Source organism: Scyliorhinus canicula, chromosome 19 (genome assembly GCF_902713615.1).
Source record: "Scyliorhinus canicula chromosome 19, sScyCan1.1, whole genome shotgun sequence".
Lineage (NCBI taxonomy): Eukaryota > Metazoa > Chordata > Chondrichthyes > Carcharhiniformes > Scyliorhinidae > Scyliorhinus > Scyliorhinus canicula.
This window is the reverse complement of record NC_052164.1, coordinates 11,176,382-11,200,418: the sequence shown is the minus strand read 5'-3', so window position 1 is coordinate 11,200,418 and position 24,037 is coordinate 11,176,382. Positions and strand designations below refer to the sequence as shown.

At 43.5% G+C, this 24,037-nt stretch overlaps 1 protein-coding gene across 1 annotated transcript in view; it reads left to right on the top strand.

Annotated features, from left to right (window-relative positions):
• Window positions 1–24,037, top strand: part of LOC119954498 (F-box/LRR-repeat protein 20) — a 109,854-nt gene that overhangs the window by 62,455 nt on the left and 23,362 nt on the right. Inside the window, exons 5-9 of the mRNA XM_038779785.1 lie at window positions 3,975–4,069; window positions 9,076–9,144; window positions 12,168–12,263; window positions 17,007–17,133; window positions 21,705–21,779. Of these exons, the coding sequence (XP_038635713.1) occupies window positions 3,975–4,069; window positions 9,076–9,144; window positions 12,168–12,263; window positions 17,007–17,133; window positions 21,705–21,779 (462 nt within the window). The remainder of the gene's footprint in view (window positions 1–3,974; window positions 4,070–9,075; window positions 9,145–12,167; window positions 12,264–17,006; window positions 17,134–21,704; window positions 21,780–24,037) is intronic.

Here is a 24,037-nt window from a genome sequence, read left to right as displayed (position 1 = left end):
TCTATAAAATGTACTGTTTCCCACAGAAAATGTTTCAACATTTTTCTAAAGTGAGTAAACTTGACTCCTTTTGTGGAAAAGGCTTGGTGACCTTTGCGGTTTTAAATATCTGGAAGGTGCACGTTGGTGGGTAGCTGGCAGCTTACCAAAAATGTGTGACTGACTGATTTCTGTTTAGTATCGCCTACTGCAGTCCCAAAGTTCAAGAGTAGGGAGAAAATGAAAGCTGCATCAGAAAAGAAAATATGAAAGTAATCTGGTCGTTGAAATATTGTAATCACAATAGGTCAGTGAGCTCCAGGTTAGGCAGTGTGGAAAGTTTTGAACGTATGGGGCAGTGCTCAAAGTTACAGAAAACAAAGGGCTCAGGGAGTGTCCCAGTATTCATTATGAAAGGGAAGAGGGCCTTAACGGAGATGTTGCCCTGTTTCCATCAGAGAGTTAGTTTGTTTTTGTTCCTGAGATCTTTCAAGGAGATGGACTTTCCACATTACAGTGGATAACTGATTTTCCATCACTCATTCTCTGTACATCATGAGTTTTCATTACAGGTAGCATAACCCGAAGGGAACATTCTGTCACAGGCCTCTTTACGAATTGAACTGCATCAAGCTATTGTGGGACTTTTTATCTGTCCTATAAATTTCTCCATATGAGGAATGTTTCGGTGTGGTGAATTGGCTATTATGTCAGTTAACCTTGACTTCCTGTTAGTGCAGCTGTATTCCTTCAATTAATTTCAAGCATTCTTTAACTTTCACTTTTTCCCCAGTTGCAATTTTTGTCCTGCTCCTGAGCTGAGAAAATTGCTGATAAATTAGTCTGCATGGCCTCTGTTAGTTCAGAAATATATTGTGGCTATTGCCTCTCTTTGGGGTTCTTCTCTTCCCAACCCCTACCTCAAGCCAAGTGTGCAGATGATTCAGAGAGCCCTTGGACTCTGCCAATGCTACTCGTGAGCTGCCAGTTACAGAACAGACTAAATTTGTCCAGGTTTTGCCTCTTAGAAAGGCCAATATGTTCTTCTGATAGTGAAGGGTGGGAGCAACAAGTCCAGACAAACCATGGATGTCAGGGGATATCCAGGGTTGGATAAGGAGAAAAAAAGGGGGGGGGGGCTTATGGTAGATACCGAGGGTTCAGAACAGCAGAAGCCCTAGAGGAATGTAGAAAGTGCAGGGGGTTATTTAAGAACAAAATTAGGAAAGCGAAGAGGGAGCATGAAAAAGCACTGGTGGGTTCAATAAAGGGAAATCCAAAGGTGTTTTATAAGTATATTAAGGGCAGGATGTTGATCAGGGCAAGAGTCGGGCCCATTCGGGACCAGCGTGGCAATTTGTATATGGAACTGGAAGATATAGGTGTGAGGTTTGAATACTTTGCATCTGTATTAACTACGCAGAAGGCTGATGTAGGTATAGAGATCAGGGAGGCACATTGTATTTGACCTGAATGACTTAATATTGAGAGAGGAGGTATTAACAGTTTGTGGGTAAATCCCCGGGGCCAGATGCGATATATCCCAGATTGGTGAGGGAGGAGATTTCATCGGCTCTGACAATTTCCAAATCTTCTCTGGCCACAGGAGCCTTGCCAGAGGACTGAAAGACAGCTCATGTGCCATCATGCAAGAAGGGAACTGGGGAAGAACCAGGAAATTACAGACCAGTGATTCAAAGTTCAGTAGTCGGAAAACTACTGGGGGAAAAAATTCTGGGGGATAGAATTAATCTCCACTTGGAGAGGCAAGGATTAATCAAGGATAGTCGGCATGGTTTTGTCACAGAGAGATCACGTCTTACAAATGTGATTGAAATTTTTGAGGAGGTGACTAGGTGTGTACATGAGGGTAGTATAGTTGATGTAGTCTACATGGACTTCAGTAAGACTTTTGACAAGGTCCCACATGGGAGGCTGATCTGCACATCTTTGGACTGTGGGAGGAAACCGGAACACCTGGAGGAAACCCACGCAGAAATGGGAAGAATGCATAAACTCCACACGGACAGTGACCCAAAGCTGGAATTGAACCCAGGACCCTGGTGCTGAGGCACCAGTGGTACCCACTTTGCCACCCTGTTGCCATGTCGGATAGGCTGGGGTTTTCCCTGGAGCAGAGAAGGCTGAGGGGGGACCTGATGGAGGTGTATAAAATTGAGGGACGTAAGGTGAATAAAGGTACTTTGCCCTTAGTGGATGGGTCAATAACCAAGGGGCATACATTTACGCTAATGGGCAGGAGGTTTAGAGGAGATTTGAGGGAAAATGTTTTCACCCAGAGGATGGGTGGAATCTGCCTGAAAGGGTGGCAGAGGCTGGAACCCTCAACTTTTAAGAAGTATTTAGATGAGCACTTGACATTCCATTGCATAGAAGGCTATGGACCAAGTGCTAGAAAATGGGATGACACTATGACTTAAACTTCACTCTGAAACCTCCCCTTAGTTTTGAGCATGTGGGAAATACCATAACATCATCTGAATACTGGGAATTGCAGGATCAATGCCGTACACCACCATATACACTAACTCAGCAAATGTTTGGATGACATGGCACGGAGTTGACTACAGCTAGGGAAAGGAGAAAAGCTGACCCAGTCAGTGCACTCTGCAGTAACTGATTGAATTGGAAATCTTGACATAGTGGAGACTGGATGGAAGGAAGAACGATAAAAGTGAACAAAATGTGGTCAGTCTAATTTTAGTCAACTCATTTTAGCCAATGCTGCCAGCGAGAATCCTATTGGGTCTTGGTACTTGCTTTGAAAATGCAGCATTAGTATACAAGTACTGTTTAACTGTTTCATTGGGTGTGCCATATAACCCACTGGAGCGGGCACAGAGGCGTTTCACCAGGATGTTAGGATGTTGCCTGGGATGGGACATTTAAGTTATGAAGAGAGGTTGGATAAGGGGGGAGAAACAAAACCCATTAGAATAAAGATAAGTTAATGTTTCTTGCATCGACCTCTCGCTCTTGCTTGCAATTTGCAGCTTTAACAAAGGGACTGCTACGGAAATGTTAAACATTCTCTTTTTGGATGCCGACAGGTCTGCTGTGCGATTCAAATATTTTCTGTTTTTAAACTGGGTCCAAAGTCCAGACTGCCAGACATTTATAGTCGGTCCATCTTCCTTGACAGTTAAACCAACCTTAATGCCCAAATTGGCAGCAGTGTGGCATTTCTGTCATTCCAGTGGCTGTTTAAAGTACTTTAATCCCTAAATGTCTGATCGAATATCTAATATATATAGAGATATGTTTCAGCATTGTCAGGCTATTTTCATACTAATTCCTGCATCATCTGTGGAGCAATTATGTTGGGAGAATTCCATTTCTCGACCTGGGTCTGTGAATTTCTCTGGTATGCGCCTAGGTATAGAAATGTAATATAATTGGTGGATGTATTCGCATCTTTGGGCACTTCTGATGATTTGAAGATTTTTGGTATCGGCTGTATTTGTGTCAGAACACAGACAAATGCCATTTCAAAGTCTGCGATGACAGAGAACGAGAGGGTGATAATGTGTGTTGGCCCTTTTACTAATCTTAAACTTTTCAGTTTTGTGGCTGTGTTTTTGGGTTTCTCCCCCTGCCCCTTCCTCTGGTTTCATGTATATTTGTCCAGCAGAAAGACAGAAGAAGTTTGATTGGAACACAGTAAACCCAGTTCTGATCAAGGACCTACACCCAAAATGTTAACCAGTCTTTTCACCTTTACAATGTTCTACTGTGCACCTCAGGCATTTAAAAAAATAATAATAATAATTTGTCATTCTGTGTACTGTATGAAAATATTCAATGAAATATTTTGGCATGTTTCTATTGTATTTTGAAAGCAGCAATGGAAATTATTCATTCAGAGTTTTTAAATCATTGAAATCATAACTTGCATTGCGAAAATATCAAAATTCCATGATGTGGAGAAAAAGTCATTTTTTAAAAATGTTTTAAAATTTTTCTTGATGAGACAGGGCCGAGTGGTGGAGAACATTTCAAAAAGATGTGGTGGATTTTTGCGGAAGCTTAGTCTGCGAGGATGCCTCGGTGTTGGTGATAACTCTTTAAGGTAAAAACATGCATTATCTTGAAGTGCCGCTGGTGTATGCCTATGTTTGTCCAAATGGTGATGCAGGGGAAGGCTTTTAGTGATGGTTAGACTTTGTAGAACCAGGCGACGTGCAGTTAAACGTCAGTCTCTCTGATTGGAATATGTTCTAGCCACATGTTTGCTGTGGGCAACACTATGTTGCTACCCCAGAGGGTTGGAATGCACCTTCCGAAAGCCAATAGAAAGCTGTGCTAGCCTGGTTGTTACAGGGTGAAACCTTTCTATCATGTGGTAGGTCATGAATATCTTAGGGTTTTCTGGAATTGCAAGGCGGGTCATGGTCCTTTGAAGTTTCCGAGGTCATCCAAAATTCTGAGCATGGGGATGTGATCAGAATATGTATAAGTAGGTGCCCTCTGACCTGAGCCCCATCAAAAATCATTAAACTTGTACAGACAGTACACCTAGGAGTAGGTGTAGGAGTAAGCCTACACACACCCTTTTCTGCTACTTAGATAATGGCTTTGCTTCATAACCCTTCCCATCATTGCCAAACAAAATCCACCTATCTTGCTCCTTAAAACTTCAAACTGTCTCAATATTTCACAGCTTTCCAGAGTTCTACTATTCTTTGTTTGAAGGAGTGTTCTCTGGTTGAGCTCCTGAATGCAATAGCCCTAATTTTAAGATTATGTTCCCTTGTTCTTGATTTCTCCATCAGAGGAAATAGTTTCTCCACATCTCCATCATATTGTCATGACACTCTAGGCTAATGCACAGTCAATTTCAGCTCCACTTGACCTGAGTCGCAACACAATTAAAATTAGATTTTATTTAAAATACTCTTGGCCCTTGGTTGATCCCAATAGACTGCAGTCACCAGGTTTGTAACTTGAAACACAAGTAAACCTTTTATTCTGTACAGTATTGTAATTAATAAGACAGAAAATGTAATAATCTAATACCTCTCTCTTCCTCCCCCCCCCATCTCCTCTGGCAAGGTTGTGTACCTTCCGTTGCAGCATCCGCATTATTTCAGATTCACAGCAAAGGATGTGCCAGGCACTCACTGCTTTAAGAACAATAAAACCAGTCTTTCACTTCAGCTAGAGGGAGAGAGAGAGTTCCTTTCACTTCCAGGGTCTAAACTCTTCTTCCCAGTTCTCTCAATGTGTAACACCGGAACCAATCACTGTTGTCAGCCAGAACATTGGCCAACCCACCAACTGCCAGCCAACCAATTAATCTGACTCCCTGCAAACCTGGTTCCCAAGATCCACTCGGTGCTGAGGAGTCTGACTTCTTCTTTCCAAAAACAAAACTTGGGTACACCGTTTCCTGACAAGCAGGCTACTTCAACTTGGAGTCTTCTACTGAAAGACACATTCCGATTATGGGTCCACGGGCCAAAATAATAAAAAAAAATGAAAGGAATGGTAACAAATGAAATAAACTGGAAGAACTTTTACAATATCTACCCTAACAAATACTTTTAACACTTTAAATACATCAGTCAGATCACTATAAGGGGCTGGTTTAGCACAGGGCTAAATTGCTGGCTTTTAAAGCAAACCGAGGCAGGCAAGCAGCACGGTTCAATTCCCGTGCTAGCCTCCCAGAACAGGTGCTGGAATGTGGAGACTAGGGGCTTTTCACAGTAACTTCATTGATGCCTACTTGTGACAATAAGCGATTATTATTTTCATTTCATTTCATTTCCTCAATCTACTGTACGTGGGGAAATTATGTAACATGTCATGTTGTGGACTTTGAATTGACTGTGGAGAATGTTGTTATTGATGGTGTTTAGGATCTGTCCTTGATCCTCTATCAGCAGAGTTCATTCCCAAGCAGCTTTTCATGTTTTCTCTGATTTTGGCCATTGTAAAATGTGTGCACAGTAGATACAAGTATCTTCATTGGGGTGGATGCGGGGCAAGTCTCCGAGCAACTGAATAAGTATTCTGGGTGAAGATTGGTTCTTCCTGGTCTCCGGTATTGGTATGTTTTGGAGGATTGCCTCATCTGGAAGTAACTGTCATGGTCATGCTGTGAGAACTGGAATATTTAAACACCGTGTGAAAGGGCAAAATCCAGCTTTCACTAAGCAATTAACCTAATTTGGTGAGCCCTTTCTCAAATGGATTCTAACTCTGCCTGAGAGCAGACCTGATCATTTCCACATTGAGCCCACCTGGATTCAGAGGAGGCCCCCGTAGCAGTATCTGAAGTTTGGGAGGCCATTTCTCCCCTGGAATCTTGCTGCATTAGGCCTTTTGACTTTTTTTTTAAGTAAGAAGTCTTACAGCACCAGGTTAAAGTCCAACAGGATTGTTTTGAATCACTAGCTTTTGGAGCACAGCTCCTTCCTCAGATGAATGAAGAGGTGGGTTCCAGAAACATATACATATATATATATATATATATATATAGATAGACAAAGTCAAAGATGCAAGATGATACTTTGAATGTGAGTCTTTGCAGATAATTAAGTCTTTCCAGGTCCAGACGGAGCAACTGGAGAGAGGGATAATCACAGGTTAAAGAGGTGGGACTTGTCTCAAGCCAGAACAGTTGGTAGGATTTTGCAAGCCCAGGCCAGATGGTGAGGGGTGAATGTAATGTGATATGAATCCAAGGCCCCAGTTGAGGCCGTACTTGTGTGCGGAACTTGGCTATAAGTTTCTGCTCGGCTATTCTGCATTGTCGGGCGTCCTGAAGGCCGCCTTGGAGAATGCTTACCCGAAAATCAGAGGCTGAATGCCCTTGACTGCTGAAATGTTCCCTGACTGGAAGGGAACATTCCTGCCTGGCGATTGTCGTGTGATGTCTGGTCATCCGTTGTCGCAGCGTCTGCATGGTCTCGGTAATGTACCACTCTTCAGGGCATCCTTTCCTGCAGCGTATGAGGTAGACAGCGTTGGCCAAGTTGCACGACTATGTACCACATACCTGGTGGGTGATGCTCTCGCGTGTAATGGTGGTACCCATGTCGATGATCTGCCAAGTCTTGCAGAGATTGCCATGGTAGGGTTGTGTGGCGCTGTGGTTGCTATTCTGAAGGCTTTTTAAAAAAAACAACATCATGCATCTCGATCGCACAGATCCTTACCCATTAGTAGGAAGACATCAGTCTAGTGGAAGTCCGGGCAATTGACGTCCTCTCAATCAGTTTCCACCCCTCCTGCTAGCTCACACATTGTAACTGATCCGTGGAGACTAAACGCATATAAAAAAAACTTTGCACTCCCCAATCCTTATTACTCCCAGCCGAAGCACAGCTGTGTCAAGAAATCTGAAGACATTGATGCACCACCCCTGCAAGTACTACATATTTGACATACTGTTGCTTACTAAAATATATTTGTGAATCTGTGCGTGCGTGGGTATATGGGTGTGTGCGTGCGCGCGGGTATATGGGTGTGTGCGTGCGCGCGGGTATATGGGTGTGTGCGTGCGCGCGGGTATATGGGTGTGTGCGTGCGCGCGGATATATGGGTGTGTGCGTGCGCGCGGGTATATGGGTGTGTGCGTGCGCGCGGGTATATGGGTGTGTGCGTGCGCGCGGGTATATGGGTGTGTGCGTGCGCGCGGGTATATGGGTGTGTGCGTGCGCGCGGGTATATGGGTGTGCGTACGCGCGGGTATATGGGTGTGTGCGTGCGCGCGGGTATATGGGTGTGTGCGTGCGCGCGGGTATATGGGTGTGCGTGCGCGCGGGTATATGGGTGTGTGCGTGCGCGCGGGTATATGGGTGCGTGCGTGCGCGCGGGTATATGGGTGCGTGCGTGCGCGCGGGTATATGGGTGCGTGCGTGCGCGCGGGTATATGGGTGTGTGCGTGCGCGCGGGTATATGGGTGTGTGCGTGCGCGCGGATATATGGGTGTGTGCGTGCGCGCGGGTATATGGGTGTGTGCGTGCGCGCGGGTATATGGGTGTGTGCGTGCGCGCGGGTATATGGGTGTGTGTGCACGCACGCGTGGGTAAATGGGTGTGCACGCGCATATAGAAAAAAATATATATTTGTGAATCGGAACACTCAAATACAAATTAATTAAGACTTGAAAGGGGAAAATCATAATCTCGTTAACCATCATGCGCTGTGCGACACTTCAGATTGATGAGACATCATTTGTGACCCTTGAACTTTGACATCTGCACCTGGAAGAAGAATGTTTTTCATGAGGCATCATACTTGCCTGAGGGAAACATTTCTACAATTTACCATGGTTATGCATCTGTTTTTTTAAAGGACTTTGTTTTAAACAAAAGATAAAGTAGCTATCCCAAAAATGAAAAGTAAGCTCAGAGTTGGTTGTTTATTATTTAATACTAACAGCAAAAAATATGTTTTAGATAGATACTGGTAACTTTGAACATGGGCATATTGTTTATGGTAAATCCAGGAAAGTAATGATTAACTTCAGGAAAAATAAAAGCTAACTGGCCACAGCTAATTATTACTTGGCCAGTCCCCACACTCTGAGCTCTGACCACATTTAAAAGGTAACCCTAGAATTATCTACACACTGTGCTGTTGGGCGTGCATAATTTTATTCATTCATTCATGTGAAAGATTTGTGTAACTTGATTGCATTTGCGATATGGATGTTTGCCCTACCAATGAAAGAGCTCTTATATTTTGTAATCACTGTGTAGCACGATATTCAGCCAACTAGAAACATCCAAGTGAGATCTTAACCAATGATAATTTGGAGCCAAGGGGGAAAAGTACCAGAGGAGTTGAACAGTATGAGACAAGATTGAAGTCCAATCACGTGTTGTCATGAAAACTTTCTAAACTTTGTGGGTTGTTTAATGCTTTGAACATGACTGATTTTGTCAATTTTATTTGGTTGAGCTCCTGTGAAGCTATTATTGGTTATATATTAAGAAGGATATTGATTCAGTACCTAGATATTTTTGGAAATATTCTGTTTATTCTAATTTTGAATAATGCTGCAGTGTACCTGAAGTGCATTTTACAATAACTGCTGTCTTACTACTTGTTTTGTTACCCTAGGACATTTGCTCAGAACTGCAGGAATATTGAACAGCTAAATCTGAATGGATGCACAAAAATCACAGATGCGTAAGTATGATAATCTGAGAGCTACCTCTAGCCTTTGCCCTCTAAAAGAAATACAAAGATCAAAGTGCAGGAGGCCGCAATGGTTGGAAAAACTCGGGAAAAGGGATAAATTAGGAAGTAATCGCTCTCACTGGATGTAATGGTGCACTATTTATTTGAGAAAAAAGCTTTGTACAGTTTCCCAAACCAATGATTAAACTGCAAAAACAAATGGAGAGGTGTGAATTTCTGGCAAGCTGTTATTATAAAACTGACAGGTTTATGAAGTATTGTCCATGGTAGTGCACATGAATTTCCTTGGCATTATACCGGGGCAGCACGGAAGCACTGTTGCTTCACAGCTCCAGTGTCCCAGGTTCAATTCCCGGCTTGGGTCATTCTCTGTGGAGTCTGCACGTCCTCCCTGTTTCTGCGTGGGATTCCTCCGGGTGCTCCGGTTTCCTCCCACAAGTCCTGAAAGACATGCTGTTAGGTGAATTGGACATTCCTGAATTCTCCCTCTGTGTACCCGAACAGTGGTCGAATGTGACGACTAGGGGCTTTTCACAATAACATCATTACAGAGTTAATGTAAGCCTACTTGTGACAATAAAGATTATTATTATTAAGTAGAAACGTTAACAGTTGACTTTCAAAGGAGCACGGTGGTGCTGTGATTAGTATTGCTGCCTCACAGCGCTGAGGTCCCAGGTTTGATCCCGGCTCTGGGTTACCGTCTGTGTGGAGTTTGCACATTCTCCCCGTGTTTGCTGGGTTTTGCTCCCACAACCCAAAGATGTGCAGGGTAGGTGGATTGGCCATGCTAAATTGCCCCTTAATTGGAAAAAAATGAATTGGGTACTCTAAATTAAAAAAAAACAGTTGCCTTTCAGTTTGTGTGCATATACGTGGTTTGTGCATTTGTACAGCAACCATGCACTTGCATTGACTGCGATACCCCTTGGCTGAATAGCCTGTTCACACATGTAGCGGTACATGAGGGCAACTGGCATCTGTGGGACTATGTTGTTGGTATCCTGAAGGGAGAGGAGGAGATTGTGAATGAACACTTTACAGTTGATGCATGTGCTTATTTAATGACTAATTGAAGTCACTGCATTAACTAACTTCTTTAGCATGTTTTGATTAAGCACAATTACTGATGCTGGAAACTGACTTGATGGAATGTAGAAATATAGAAACAGCAGTGGCCCATTCAGTTCATGGACCTGGTCCACTATTCAATTAGATTATGTCTGATTTAGGTACTCGAGTTCCATGTCCATTGATAACCTTACCTTTCAAAGTCTATTGATCTTGAAATCTTCAATTGGTCCAGCATCCACAATCTCCTGGCAAGAAACTTTCCAATTTCTCCTATTTGTGTGTAGAAAGTGCTTCCTGATCTTTCTCCTGAAAGCCTTGTTTTGGATTCCTTGGTCCAAAGAAAGGTTTTCTTTATCAGATTTACTGAATCTTTTATTATTTAAACATTTCAATTAGATGGCCCCTAAATCACCTTTACCCTAGGGAATGTAAACAAAGTTGATGCAGCCTGTCCCCGTAGCTTAAACCTTGACCATGTAATTCTGGTACATCAGAGCTGCTCTCTCCTAGGCTGCTTATATATTTCATGAGCTGAATGCAGTTCTCAAGAAAGGACCTGACCTAAGGCTGTGTACAACGGAAGCATTACTCCACCCCAACCCCCTCCACCCTCCTCCCACCCGTTCGTACTTCAGCCCATTTAAGTATAGGCCAGTATCCCTTTTGATCTTTTGTATCTGTCCACCAGATTTAAGTGATTTTTGTGAATGCTCACCAAATTGCTCCTCCAGAGTTTTTTTAATTCAAACCATTTGGGAAAATATGCTAACCTATCTTTCCCAAGTCCAAAGGGGAGGTCTTCACATTTCTTCACATTGAACTTCATTTGCTACATTTTTTTTGCCTGCTCACCCTGCAACTTCTGTCTACACTTTTTACTGAGTTTCTTCAGCAAACGTGGATATACAGCACTCTTGCTTTCTCTACAATACATCATTTGTAAATTTGGCGAAAAAGCTGAGGTGGGAGCACAGATCCCTGGGGTAACCACTAGCTACAGGTCATCAATCAGAGTGCATACTCTAATAACTAATTTTGTTTTCTACTCCTGAAGCAATTTCTAAACCATGCCATAAGGTTGCCATGAACTTTGCTTTTATTTTTTTACTAATAATCTCTCTTGGAGGAATTGGACTAAATGTCTCTGCCACTCCTTACAGACAACATCCATAGGCACTTTTGTGTTCAGCCTTTTTGTGACTGTTTATAAAAAAAAAATTCACCTTAATTTGTCTGACGTGATTTTCTCTTCAGAAATCTGATCCGCTCAAATGTCCAATTGCTTAGTCAGCTCTGTCCCAAATGCCCGATTCTGCTAATTTCCTGCAACAGATGAGAGACGGACAGGTCTGCAACTACTCTATTTTTTCCTTTCTTATCCTTCTTAATTTGTAATTTTCCAATCCAATTATGCAACCAGGTGCTGTGGTTAAGATAAATTGGTGTGCACAACAGAAATTGCATGATGTGCTTAAAGCACCTAAATTAATTGTAATTATCGTTGCTGAAGTTAATTTTGCTCCTTTTTCAGTGTCAGGTTCCACATCCCACCTACCCCCGGATCCCTACTCTCATCAGCACTCCTCAAACAACAGTGCAAGAAATTAAAATGCTGAACAATCATTTCATTTTTTCCAATAACTTAACTCTTTAAATGGAACACAATTAACTTATCTCAGCAAGTGAGGTTTTAATGAGAGTCAATCTTGCTGTTAATCAAAACAATGATTGCGAGGATTTCACCCGCCTGCTGGTGCTATTATTGGACAAATGAGACAATGCTGGAGATATGCAGTGGGTCAGACAGCAACTATGGAGAGAACAAAGGAGGGTGGAACAGCGTCTAAATCGTTGAAGAATTGCTCTCCAGTAATAAAATTAGGAGGTGGAATGGGAATTAGCTTCTTGATAACTTATGAGTTGTACTTGTTTTACAGAACCTGTACTAGTCTAAGTAAATTCTGCTCAAAACTAAGAAGCTTAGACCTAGCGTCATGCACATCTATCACAAACCTTTCTTTGAAAGCTCTGAGGTGAGTTCCAGTGATGCAGAACTTCAGTCTGATTCATTTTATTTAACTTTTAGTGTGTACTTGGTATTTATCTGTGTCTATGTGTACTTAGTATTTATCTGTGTCTATAAATCTGAATTTGTACCTGTAATTAGGTCAGTTGTTGAGTTAACAGAAACTTAGAGGTTCCATTGATTTAAATCTGTAATCGTCATTTAAATATTCTAACAATATTTGGACCATGATAAGGAGCTGAATGAAATGGCCGTAATGTTGCCCAGTGGAACACATTTTCATGAAATCCAGTCAGCAACAGAGGAATTATGTGCTGAATTTTATGCTACCTTGCTGTCTGGTTTGAAGGGGAGTGAGGCACAAAATCCAGTGAGTGGCCTTCCTTCCCGCAGCCTGTCTGAAATTTTACAGGACGGTGTCGGCAGCCTGGCTACCATTGGACCTATTGAGGCCATTAATTGATGGGCACTTTAGGGCAAACCAGTTGCTGCCTGCTTAACCCATAGTGGATAGCGGCCCATGTCATATGGGAATGCCAGCAACTTTCGCTGCACTGGCTTATTTTGGGCAAGTGGGGAGACAGGTCGGCGAAGGACTGGCCCCCTGGACCTATTGGATGTACCCCCAGCCATGGTGATTGTCCCTTTAGCGGAGTAAGGGTCAATCACCACACTGTATGTGATAACAACTTACAAAATGAAGGCTAGAAAAGAAAAATGAAGCAACAAAATTCTTGTTAACTTGGTTTGTTCAAATTTGGAGCCAACATTTATAAGAATTGCAGCACTTGGCTAATGTTCCTATCTGACACATAAACACGTTTGCCTTTTGTCACCCCCTCCCCTGAAAGCCATTAGTTGTGTAAATCACGTTACCCATAAGACAAGAGACTGTATAGTCTTGTGTCACAGTAATTGACAATTTCTTTTCAAAAAATGCTTTCTTCTTTCTCCGCATCTGAACTCAGTAATTCGGAGTGAACTTGATGACGCACTGTATTAAAATACTGGCATGCAGCGGCAAGAAAAAGTTGGACACTGGTTTGTGGTGGGGGTTTCCCTACACACTGCTTCAACTCTGAATTCTGTCTTCATCACTAAGTGCTAACTGGAGTGCTGCTCTTCAGGGAGGGTGGGATATTAGAGGCATGTAGGGAAACTTGGGCAGCCTCCTCATCCATGGATGGTAATATAACACCTCAATGCAGTGAGATAAGACTGTTTTACTATTTAAATTAGTTTGTATCAAAATAACAATCTTCTCCACCAGAAATTTAAGTAGAAATTAAAATGAAGATGACTGGACAATCAACTTGATCTTGGGCCCGGGTTTGTTTTCACTGCTGAGCCTGGTAGCTGAAAACTATTGAGCTTTCTCGGAAAGTCAGTAACCCAGATTTCTGAACTGTGAGAAAAGGTTAATGCCATTGTGAAATATCATGCCAACCGGGAAATGCAAGCTGGTATTAAAAAAATATGAAGGGAAGTAGAGACAATCCATGTCTTTTGCTGCAATACAGCGTAAGATAAGACAGGAATCTGGAATTTCACAAGCACTATTTGTTTGTGGTGAAGGTGGGCACTGAAAAAGTAGTTTTCCAGCGCTAATGAAATGAAAATGAAATGAAAATCGCTTATTGTCACAAGTAGGCTTCAAATGAAGTTACTGTGAAAAGCCCTTAGTCGCCACATTCGGCGCCTTTTCGGGGAGGCTGGTACGGGAACTAGTTTTCCAGGATCAATAGCACACACTTATTGGGCATTGTAGGATAGCAGTTACGTTGCTAGATTAATAACCAGAGGACATGAGCTCAAATCCTACATGTGCAGTTTGACAGTCGAGTTTGGAGTGACCACAAAGCTTTTGTTTACCTTTATTTTATCAAAACTACAAATGTTTCACTAATGTCCATTTGAGGAAGTACACTGACCATCCCTTACCTGGTCTGGTCTACTTGTGATTTCAGCCACATACCAATATGGTTGATGCTCTTTACTGCCCTCTGAAGTGGCCTAACAAGATTTGATTATATCAAACCACTAAATAAAATAGCAATTCAAGATTACGGCGACCCTTGTAGCATTGAGGACTGAGCAATAAATGCAGGCCAACGTCCTGTGGTTGAATTAATCCGAGGAAGTGTGTTAGATGTATAGAATGTAATGAAGAGCAGGTTTAAAATCTGTACCATAAACTGCAACAGCCTTGAACATGTCTGTGATAGTGGCAACTAAACTCCCAGATTAGATTAACAGCAGTCTTGAGCACTTTTTAATCTTGTGCATTAATTTAATTTATTTGCAATGGAATTGCAGCTTCTGGTTCTTTCCATAATTGGAAGGTTCCAATCTCTGAATATCATGAGTCTCCCTGTAGAGTCTTATCATCTTTAAATCACTCCTGGCTGGTCTCCCATTTCCACCCTCATGCCCGAGAGCATCAAAACGTCTGCTGCCCTGATCTTGACCTCATACCAAGTCCCATTTCACCTCTCACCCCTTGTGCTCACTGATCTACACAGGCAACATTATATTTTTAAAATCATCCATGTTTTCAAATCCCTCCATAACCTTGCCCTTGTGATCATCAGGGAGTCATCTGCAGTAGATTAGCGAGGAAACTGTGTCCCTATATCAGTGCAGCTGTAAAAGGAAGTTTGGTTTTAAAGCATGGGAGCCACAATAAGAATGATATATTTACATGTCTGAGCCACAAGGGAAATTAAAGTTACACTTCTCTCTCTTTTTATAATGTATTACCAGATCTTTGATGACATTTCTGAGTGAGTTAATGGTTGCATTGTGTGAGAGGGAGGGGTGTGTAGTCTGAAGAAAAGATTTGAAAGGAAGTTTGTGACAGATTACTCACCGTCAAGTGGCTGTAATTTCTCAGGTCCAATCAGCAACAATCATTTATTTATATAGCATCTCGGTGTAATTAAACATCCCAAGGAGCTTCATGGGTGCAACAAAAATGTGACACTGAGCCGCAGTAAATTAGATGAGTAAACTCTTAGTTAAAGAGTTGGGTTTGAAGAAGGGCAGAGAGGTGTGAGAAGGGCATTCCATAGTTTAAGGCCTAGACACCAGAAGGCCAGGCCGCCAATGGTGGAACTGACGAGACCAGAATTAGATGAGTGCAGCTATGAGGGGATTGTGTGGTTGGAAGAGATTTTGGAGATCACGAGGGCAAGGTTATGGAGGGATTTGAAAACATGGATGATTTTTTAAAATGTAATGTTGCTTGACAGGGAGCCTGTGTAGATCAGTGAGCACACGAGGTGAGAGGTGAAATGGGACTTGGTATGAGGTCAAGATCAGGGCAGCAGACGTTTTGATGTACTCGGGTATGAGGGTAGAAATGGGAGACCAGCCAGGAGTGATTTAAAATAGTCATTTAAAAGGAACAAAGCCGTGAGTGAGGGTTTCAGGAGCAGGTGAACTGAGACAATAATGTCAGGTGATACTGAGATGGGAATAGGCGATCTTAGTTCAAGCATAAATATGTGGTTGGAACTCGCCTGAGTCAAACCTGCCACCAGGATTGCAAACAGACTGGTTTAGTCTCAGAATGTTGCCAGAGGGAAGGATGGCGTCAGTAGGTGGGGAGCAAAGTTTTTGAGTGTGGACTTGGGTATTTGGTCTTTAAAGTATTTATTCAAAGGTAATTTTTGGTCATCCATTATTGGCTGTCAGATAAGCAGTCTGATAATTTGGCAAAAGTTGGAGAGGTATTAAGGGGTCTCACGGTAGCATGGCGGTTAGCATCAATGCTTCACAGCTCCAGTGGACCCAGGTTCGATTCCCGACTGGGTCACTGTCTGTGTGGAGTCTGCACGTCCTCCCCGTGTGTGCGTGGGTTTCCTCCGGGTGCTCCGGTTTCCTCCCACAGTCCAAAGATGTGCGGGTTAGGTGGATTGGCCATGCTAAATTGCCCGTAGTGTAAGGTTAATGGGGGGATTGTTGGGTTACGGGTATGTGGGTTTAAGTAGGGTGATCATTGCTCGGCACAACATCGAGGGCCGAAGGGCCTGTTCTGTGCTGTACTGTTCTATGTTCTATGTTCTAAGAGCTAGAACTGGGTGTCATCAGTGTACGTGTGAAAACTAACACTGTGGAATGTTTTTGTACAATGGAGAGCTCTCGAATAATAGACAAAATAAAGTAAACACTCCTTGTATTTTCTATTAGTACCATACCATTGTTGAGTCATCTCACAGTACAATATCATTGCTTGCCAAATTATGCCTAATTTCTGAGTGTAGGGAAAGAATGAACACAAATATTGGTAAGTTTTAATAGTGTATGCACTGTAATGTGTAGAAATGATGCATGTTGAGGTTGACTTATAAACCATTTGAATTTGGTCCTCCTGACTCGTGACACTATCAGCAGCTCATTCTGGTCCAGCCTCTTAATTTGTTCCAAACTCTTATCCTATACTCTGTATTTTAAATTATAGTTTCACTTTTTGTCATTTTTAGCATGACGAGTAATGTTGTTCACTCCACTGATGCCATTTTCTTATTGAAGGCTTGTTCCATGATCCTGAAGTTGGAGATTTGATCATAGAATTGGCTGTACAGCATTGTAGCCCTTCCACCAACACAATCTTCCAGTGAAGGAAGCTTTCTTGTTGCGAGCTCCGAATCAGTGAACCTATACTTTATATTGTTTAAAATTACAAGTGCAATTTTTCAGCACTGCTTCATGTCTATAATTATTCTTGAAGAGTTGTGTTTATTTCCAGTGAGGGGTGTCCACTTCTGGAACAGTTGAATATATCGTGGTGTGATCAGGTGACGAAGGATGGCATCCAGGCGCTGGTGAGGGGTTGCGGTGGATTGAAGGCTCTGTTTCTTAAAGGATGCACGCAGGTCTGTGTGATGATCCATCATATAAATGGATTATGCTGTGTGGTTGCCAGAACAACACTGATGTAAAACAAAATTTGTCTGATTGGCAATAATTGATTGTCGTCGTAACATGCAAAATTCTCATTCATTTTTGTGTCTTAGCTGATTTCCTGTTGGTATCGCAAATTGATTCAAATGTAATTCTGAGTTAATTATTAGCTTGGAATTACAAAACTGCTAACAGGCATGTTAGTACAGGTATTTACATTATCTTGCAATCCTCAACTTTACAATCCCCTCCCCCTGGGCATGACCTTTAAATGAAAATTCTCAGGTGATGACAGGAAGCATTTCTTCTTTTTTCCAATTAAGGCACAATTTAGTGCGGCCAATTAACCTACCCTGCACATCTTTGGGTTATGGGGGTGAGACCCACGCAGACATGTGGATAATGTGCAAACCAGGGATCTAACCCATTCCCTGCATTTTCAATTTTCTCACAGGGCCTTTAAAAGATGCGGGCTAGTTTGGGTTGAGAGCCAACACCTTGCATTCCCACCTTGGCCAGCTCCATTGCAGACAGGTCATTGTCCACTGCAGTTTTAATAGAGCTGGGCCAGATTTTCAGTAAGTCAGGATTCACAGCACTTCGGAGACGTTGTGAACCATGGTGTCTGCATGGGGGACCTTTTAAAAGGTTAGCACAAAGGCCCTCTTCATGATCCCCTCCCCATGGTAAGATATGGCACTTCCATGCCCATTCATCCATTATGCACTGTATAAAAGCGAGATTGACTAAAAGCCCAGAAATCCATTAGGTTGTTGAGCCATGGCTTGATTGAAAGCTCTGGCTGTCTGATCTCTACTGTTAATTTCACAATGTTTATTTACTCAAAGTTGAGGTTTCAATTACTTGCAGTTTCAACTTTGTAAACTTTAAAGGGTCTGAATGATTGACCATTTTATTGGGTTGTAGTAAAATTGAGCATTTTTAAGAAGTTATGAATCAATGTTTTTAAAACTTGTTTTACGCGCACTCTGTTTCGTTCATTGCTTTTATACAATACATAGTGGGTGAATGGATGTGGGATTGGAGGGCATGAGGGCCTTTAGGGGACTCTTGCCTAAGGTGTTGACATGAAAGGTTCATTGGGTGGTTTGGGGAGGGGCATACCTTGACATGGGGACATGAGAAGCCAGAAAGGTGGTTTGGGGAGCCTTACCTTGGAATGGGGGTGTGGAGGAGTAGGTGCTGAGGGGTCGGTGAGGGGCAGGAGGTCACGTGGATGGGAGACCAGAGAGGGCTGGAGGGCCTTGCTGTTTTTATTTGAACTGGGACAAAGCCCCATCGCACCAAGGCAGGCCTTTAAACAGCCGAGGGTGGAAGCTCCTGTGGCTGCCTCTGAACTTTTTCCTGGCTCAGCTGGTCTGACTCCCAACTTGTCACCGTTCTCCCCACTGTTGCAGACGCTAATTTCCAGCAAGAGCTGAGCCGGATATGTTCCCAGCTCCTACCCACCGAGAGGGTGAAAGTCCAGGCCTTGAAAGCGTTTGTGCAGGAAAAGATGATTTCGCTTGAGTGAGGCCAGAACTAGGAACTATAAATATAAGCTAATCACCTAATAAACCCAACACTGAATTTGGGAGAAACCTCTTTATCCAGAGACGGGTTAGAGATTGAGGTGACATAACCAACGCCTTCCGTCGGAGTGGCAAGCACAAAGCCTTACTGCAACACCCTCGCTCCATGCATTAGCACCTGATTGACTACATCACCATCTGAGCGAGGTGCAGCGAGGACGTGCGAATCATCCACACCATGACCGGATCCGATAACTGCTGGACAGGCCACCATCTGATCTGCTCTGTGATCAACATTAATGTAGCCCCCAAGCAGCGACAGCGACCAAAGCAGTGCTATAGGAAAATCAACGCTGAGGCAGTCAGAGACACTGATAAGAGATCCCTATTCAGCCAGCACCTCACTTCCAGCTGACGACCCCTGGTGACCCAGAGCGCAAAATGCCCACAGCCCCTGGTCTGTCCTCGAGGCCTCCACCATCAGTACCTGCGAAGAGACACTTGGCCACTCAGCCAGGAAACACCAAGACTGGTTCAATGAGAATGACCAGGAGATGAAGGAGCTGAAGTCTTTTCTGAACCTGAAACAGCAACTCAACAGCAAAAAGCAGCTCTGCAGATGGCTGAAGGCAGACATCCAGCGAAAAACCCGCAACCAAAAGAACAAATGGTGGGTGGAGAAAGCGCAGGAGATCCAGCAAATAGCTGACAACCATGACACGCGAGGTTTCTTTAGCGCAGTCAAGGCCCTGTCCCGCTGCTGGCTGAGCGCCAAGAGGTGCTCATAATGGGCAGAAAGGCAGTTAGTGCCCGCTGGAAAGAGCACTTCGAAGACCTCTTTAACAGCTACTCTGTCTTCAATGCGAGTGTCCTGTACTCCATCCCACGGTATGCTACAGACACTGTCCCAGCACAATACCAACCAGGCACAAGGTATAAAAGACCATCCGATAGTTGAAGAACAACAAGGCATCAGGAACCGAAGGAATCCCCACTTGAGTACTAAAACATATTGGAGAAGCACTATGGCATGGATGCATAACCTAATTTCCATATCAGGAAGGAGGAGAGCATGCCAGATGATCTCGGGTGCCAAAATCACGGCAATCTTCAAGAAAGGTGACCAATCTGACTGTAGTAGCTACAGAGGAATTTTACTGCAATATTATTGCAAGAATCCTCCTTAATTGCCTTATCACTATGGCTGAAGCTCCTCCCAGAGTTGTAATGCAGATTCTACCAACTAGAGAAATGCAGGGAAAAACAACTTTTTGTTCATGGCCTTCTATGACCTCCAGTACCTTCGGCACTGTCAACTGCGAGGGATTATGGAACATCCTCCTCCATTTCAACAGCCCCCAATAGTTTATCATCCTCTGCCTGCTCCACGATGACATGTAAGCTGTGATCCTTACCAACAGTTCCACCATGGATTCAGTTCATGTTCAGGCTGTCATCGCACCAATACTCTTCTCGATCTTCCTTGCTGTAATGCTGCATTCCCCCCTCAGCAAACAACCTCTGCTGCTTGCAGGCCAGATCCAACCTCTTGACATGTGCTGCAGCATGCAGACGATGCTTGCATCTGTGACTCTGAGGCTGAGCTCCAAGCTTTCTTCAATGCAATTCATCAATTGAGGTATACAACGTCATGGGCCCTGCACTAAACATCTGTAAGGCACAGGTCCTCTGCCATCCTGCACCCCCCCCCCCCCCCCCCCCCCCAAAAAAAACAACCTAGTTATTAAAATACATGACTAGGGCTTGGACAATGTGTATCCCTTTCCATACCTTAGGAGCCTACTGTCAACAAGGGCAGACATCGGTGATGAGGTTCAAAACAACCTTCAGTGTGACAGCGCAGCGTTCGGTCACCTGCGTAAGAGAGTGATTGAAGTTTAGGACTTCCAAGCTGGCACCGAGCTCGTGGTCTACAAATATCTACCCTCCTCTATGGCTCAGCGTTGTTGACCATGTACAACCGGCACCTCTAAACCCTGGAGAAGTCTCACCAGTGCATCCTCTGCAAGATTCTGCAAAATCTGTTGCAGGATAGACGCACCAACGTTTGTGTTCTCGCTCACGGCAACATCACCGGCATCAAAGCATTGACCATGCTCGACCAGCTCTGCATGCTTGGCATGAGACTCCTGAAATAAGCACCCTACTCGGAGCTTCAACGGCGAGTGAGCCAAGAGGGCAGAGGAAATGCTTCAAGGACACCCTCGAAGTCTCCTTGAAGAAGTGCTGCATCCCCACCAACACATGGGAATCTCTGGCCCATGACCGCCCGAAGCGCAGGAATCTGGGAAGGTGCTGAAGACCTCCTGTTTCATTGCTGAGAGCAAGCTGAAGCCAAGCCTAGACAGTAAAAGGAACACGTGGCAATACGAGTACTCCAACCACCGTCTGCCCCAGCTGTGCAGATCACACATTGGACAATTCAGTCACCTGAAAACTCCTCTTTAGTGTGGAAGGAAATCATCCTTGACTCAAAGGGACTGCCTAAGAAGAAGATGAATGAGGCAAGTGTTAGGGTGGTAGATGGCAGGTAGTGTAAGGTGCCAGCTGGTTGGGGAGGTGGGTGAAGGAGAGTCGTAGGGTCAGTGGGGATTTACAGGTTTGGGGATGGAGGGTTAGTAGTTGGATGGTTACTCAGAAATAGACCTGGTTTCATTCAGTCTAATGTTTCCTGGGTTACTATTCTAGTAAATGAGTCGGAACACTCCGAAGGTCAGCACGGTAGTACAAGTAGATAGCACTGTGACTTCACATCACCAGGGTCCCAGGTTCGATTCCCTGCTGGGTCACTGTCTGTGTGGAGTCTGCACGTTCTCCCCGTGTCTGCGTGGGTTTCCTCTGGGTGCTCTAGTTTCCTCCCACAGGTATAACGATGACTAAATCAGCATATGCTATTGTAATTGAATTGTAGTTGACACAGATTCTCTTTCATCAGCAATGTCTGAATTATTAAATGACTATTTTGTTGTCCCTGTTTGTTATATATGCAGTTAGAAGATGAAGCTCTGAAATACATTGGTGCCCACTGTCCTGAGCTCATCACACTGAACCTGCAGACGTGCTCTGTAAGTACATATAATGGAAGACGTGAAAGAACTCAACTTTTGCAATAAAATTATACTCTATCATTAAACATCTGGACTTTCTAGGAGAGCAAAATATATCTTGTAAAATTGCCTCTCAAAGAAGGTTACTTAGAAGCAGTGTTCTACATTTGCTTGAAAATGTTGCATTTTGTTAATTATTGGTCAGAGTTCAGTGCAACTCGCAGCCACATTTCCAGTATTCTTTTCGGAATGTCACAACCAAACTTCAAATATTTTAACATGATTTGGACATGTTTTCACCTTTTTATAACTGTTGAGCTGTTAAGTGAGATAAGGGAGATTGCCCTTGACCTAAAAAGGCAGAATTTAATTGAGTGTGGCATGAAGGAACTCCAGCAAAACTAGAGTCCTGGGGAATTGGGGTGGAGCGGGGAACTCTACACTGGTTTGAGTCCTACCTAAAGCAAGATGGTTGTGGTCACTGGAGGTCAATAACCTCTGTCCCAGACATTGCTTCAGGAGTGCTCCAGGGTAGTGCCCTAGGTCCAACTATTTTCACCTTGATCAAAGATCTTCCTGCCATCATAAGGTCGGAAGTGGGGATGTCCGTTAATGTTTGGCACCATTCGTGAAATTGTCACATACTGAAGCAGTCTGTGTCCCTATGCAGAAAGACCCTGGACAACATTCATGCTTGGACTGATAAGTAGCAAGTAGCAATTTGTGCTGCACAAGTGGCAGGCAATGGCCATCTTCAAGAAGAGAGAATCTAACCATTGCCTCTTGGCATTCTTTGGCATCATTGAATGCTCCACTATCAACATCCTGGGGTTGCCATTGACCAGAGCTGAACGAGTCATAGAAACATTGTGGTTACAAGCACAGGTCAGAAGCTTGGCATTCTTACCAAGACTCCCTCCGGCAGCCCCTTCCAAACCTACAACCTGTACCACCTAGAAGAACAAGGACATCAGGTGCATGGGGATACCACCACCTGCAAGATCCCTGCCAAGCCACGTACCAAGGGTGTAGTGCCAAATTTGAGGTGTTGGCCATATAATTTCTAAATCTACTGTTGCATTGTTTTCCTATTTTTAAACATAGTCCCTAAACATCGTAAAACAATGCTTTGTAAGTGAAACATATCAGGGCCAGTACACATTTTATTCTGGGCCATGTGGTATTTTGAATCATTAGTTTTTAGCATAACTAGAATTGCATTATGCAACTGTTTATTTATTTCAAGCCTATTAAAAACATGAATGACAGAAACCGTTATTTATGACTGGAAATGGTATATAGAGGGGGCCACTACTTAATTTATATTGGGTGGACGGGCACTATTTCAAAATTTGAAGATGATGCAAGAATCGTGAACTAAGAGGGCAATAGTGATTGACTTGAAGAGGATATAGACAGGCTGATGGAATGGGCTGACATGAGGCAGATGAAATTTAGTGTAGAGATGTGTGAAGTGATACGTTTTGGTCGAAGAATGAAGAGCAGTGGCACAAAATAAAGTAAATTGTTCTGAAGGAAATGCAGGGGCATATGTGCATAAATCATTGAAGGTGACAGGGAAGGTTGAGAACACAGTTAATGAATTAAACTGAATCCGGAGGTGTATAAATAGGGATACAGTCCAAAAGCAAGTAAGTTATTAACATAAAACACTAGTTCAGTCTCAAGGGAAGGATGTGAAGGTTTTATAAAAGGTGCAGAAAAGATTTCCGAGAATGGTTCCAAGGATGAGAGACTTCAGTATTGTGGATAGACTGTCGAACTTATGTTTGCTTCTCTTGGAGAAGAGAAAGTCATACAATTATAGAATTTACAGTGCAGAAGGAGGCCAGTCGGCCCATCGAGTCCGCACCGACTCCTGGAAAGATCACCGTACCTAAACCCACGCCTCCACCCTATCCCTGTAACCCAGTAACCCCACCTAACCTTTTTGGACACTAAAGGGCAATTTAACATTGCCTATCCACCTAACCTGCACATCTTTGGATTGTCATTTTGGATCATGTCGTGCAGACTCCGCACAGACAGTGACCCAAGATGGGAATCGAACTTGGGACCCTGGAGCTGTGAAGCAACTGTGCTAACCACTGTGCTACCATGCTGCCAGTAGGTAGAGAGGAGATTTATTAGACGTGTTCAAAATCATGAGGGGTCGGGATAGAGTAAATGGGGTGAAACTGTTCCCATCGGCAGAAGGTCGAGAACCCAAAGGTGATTAACAAGAATCAGAGGCGACATGAGGAAAAACCTCTTGG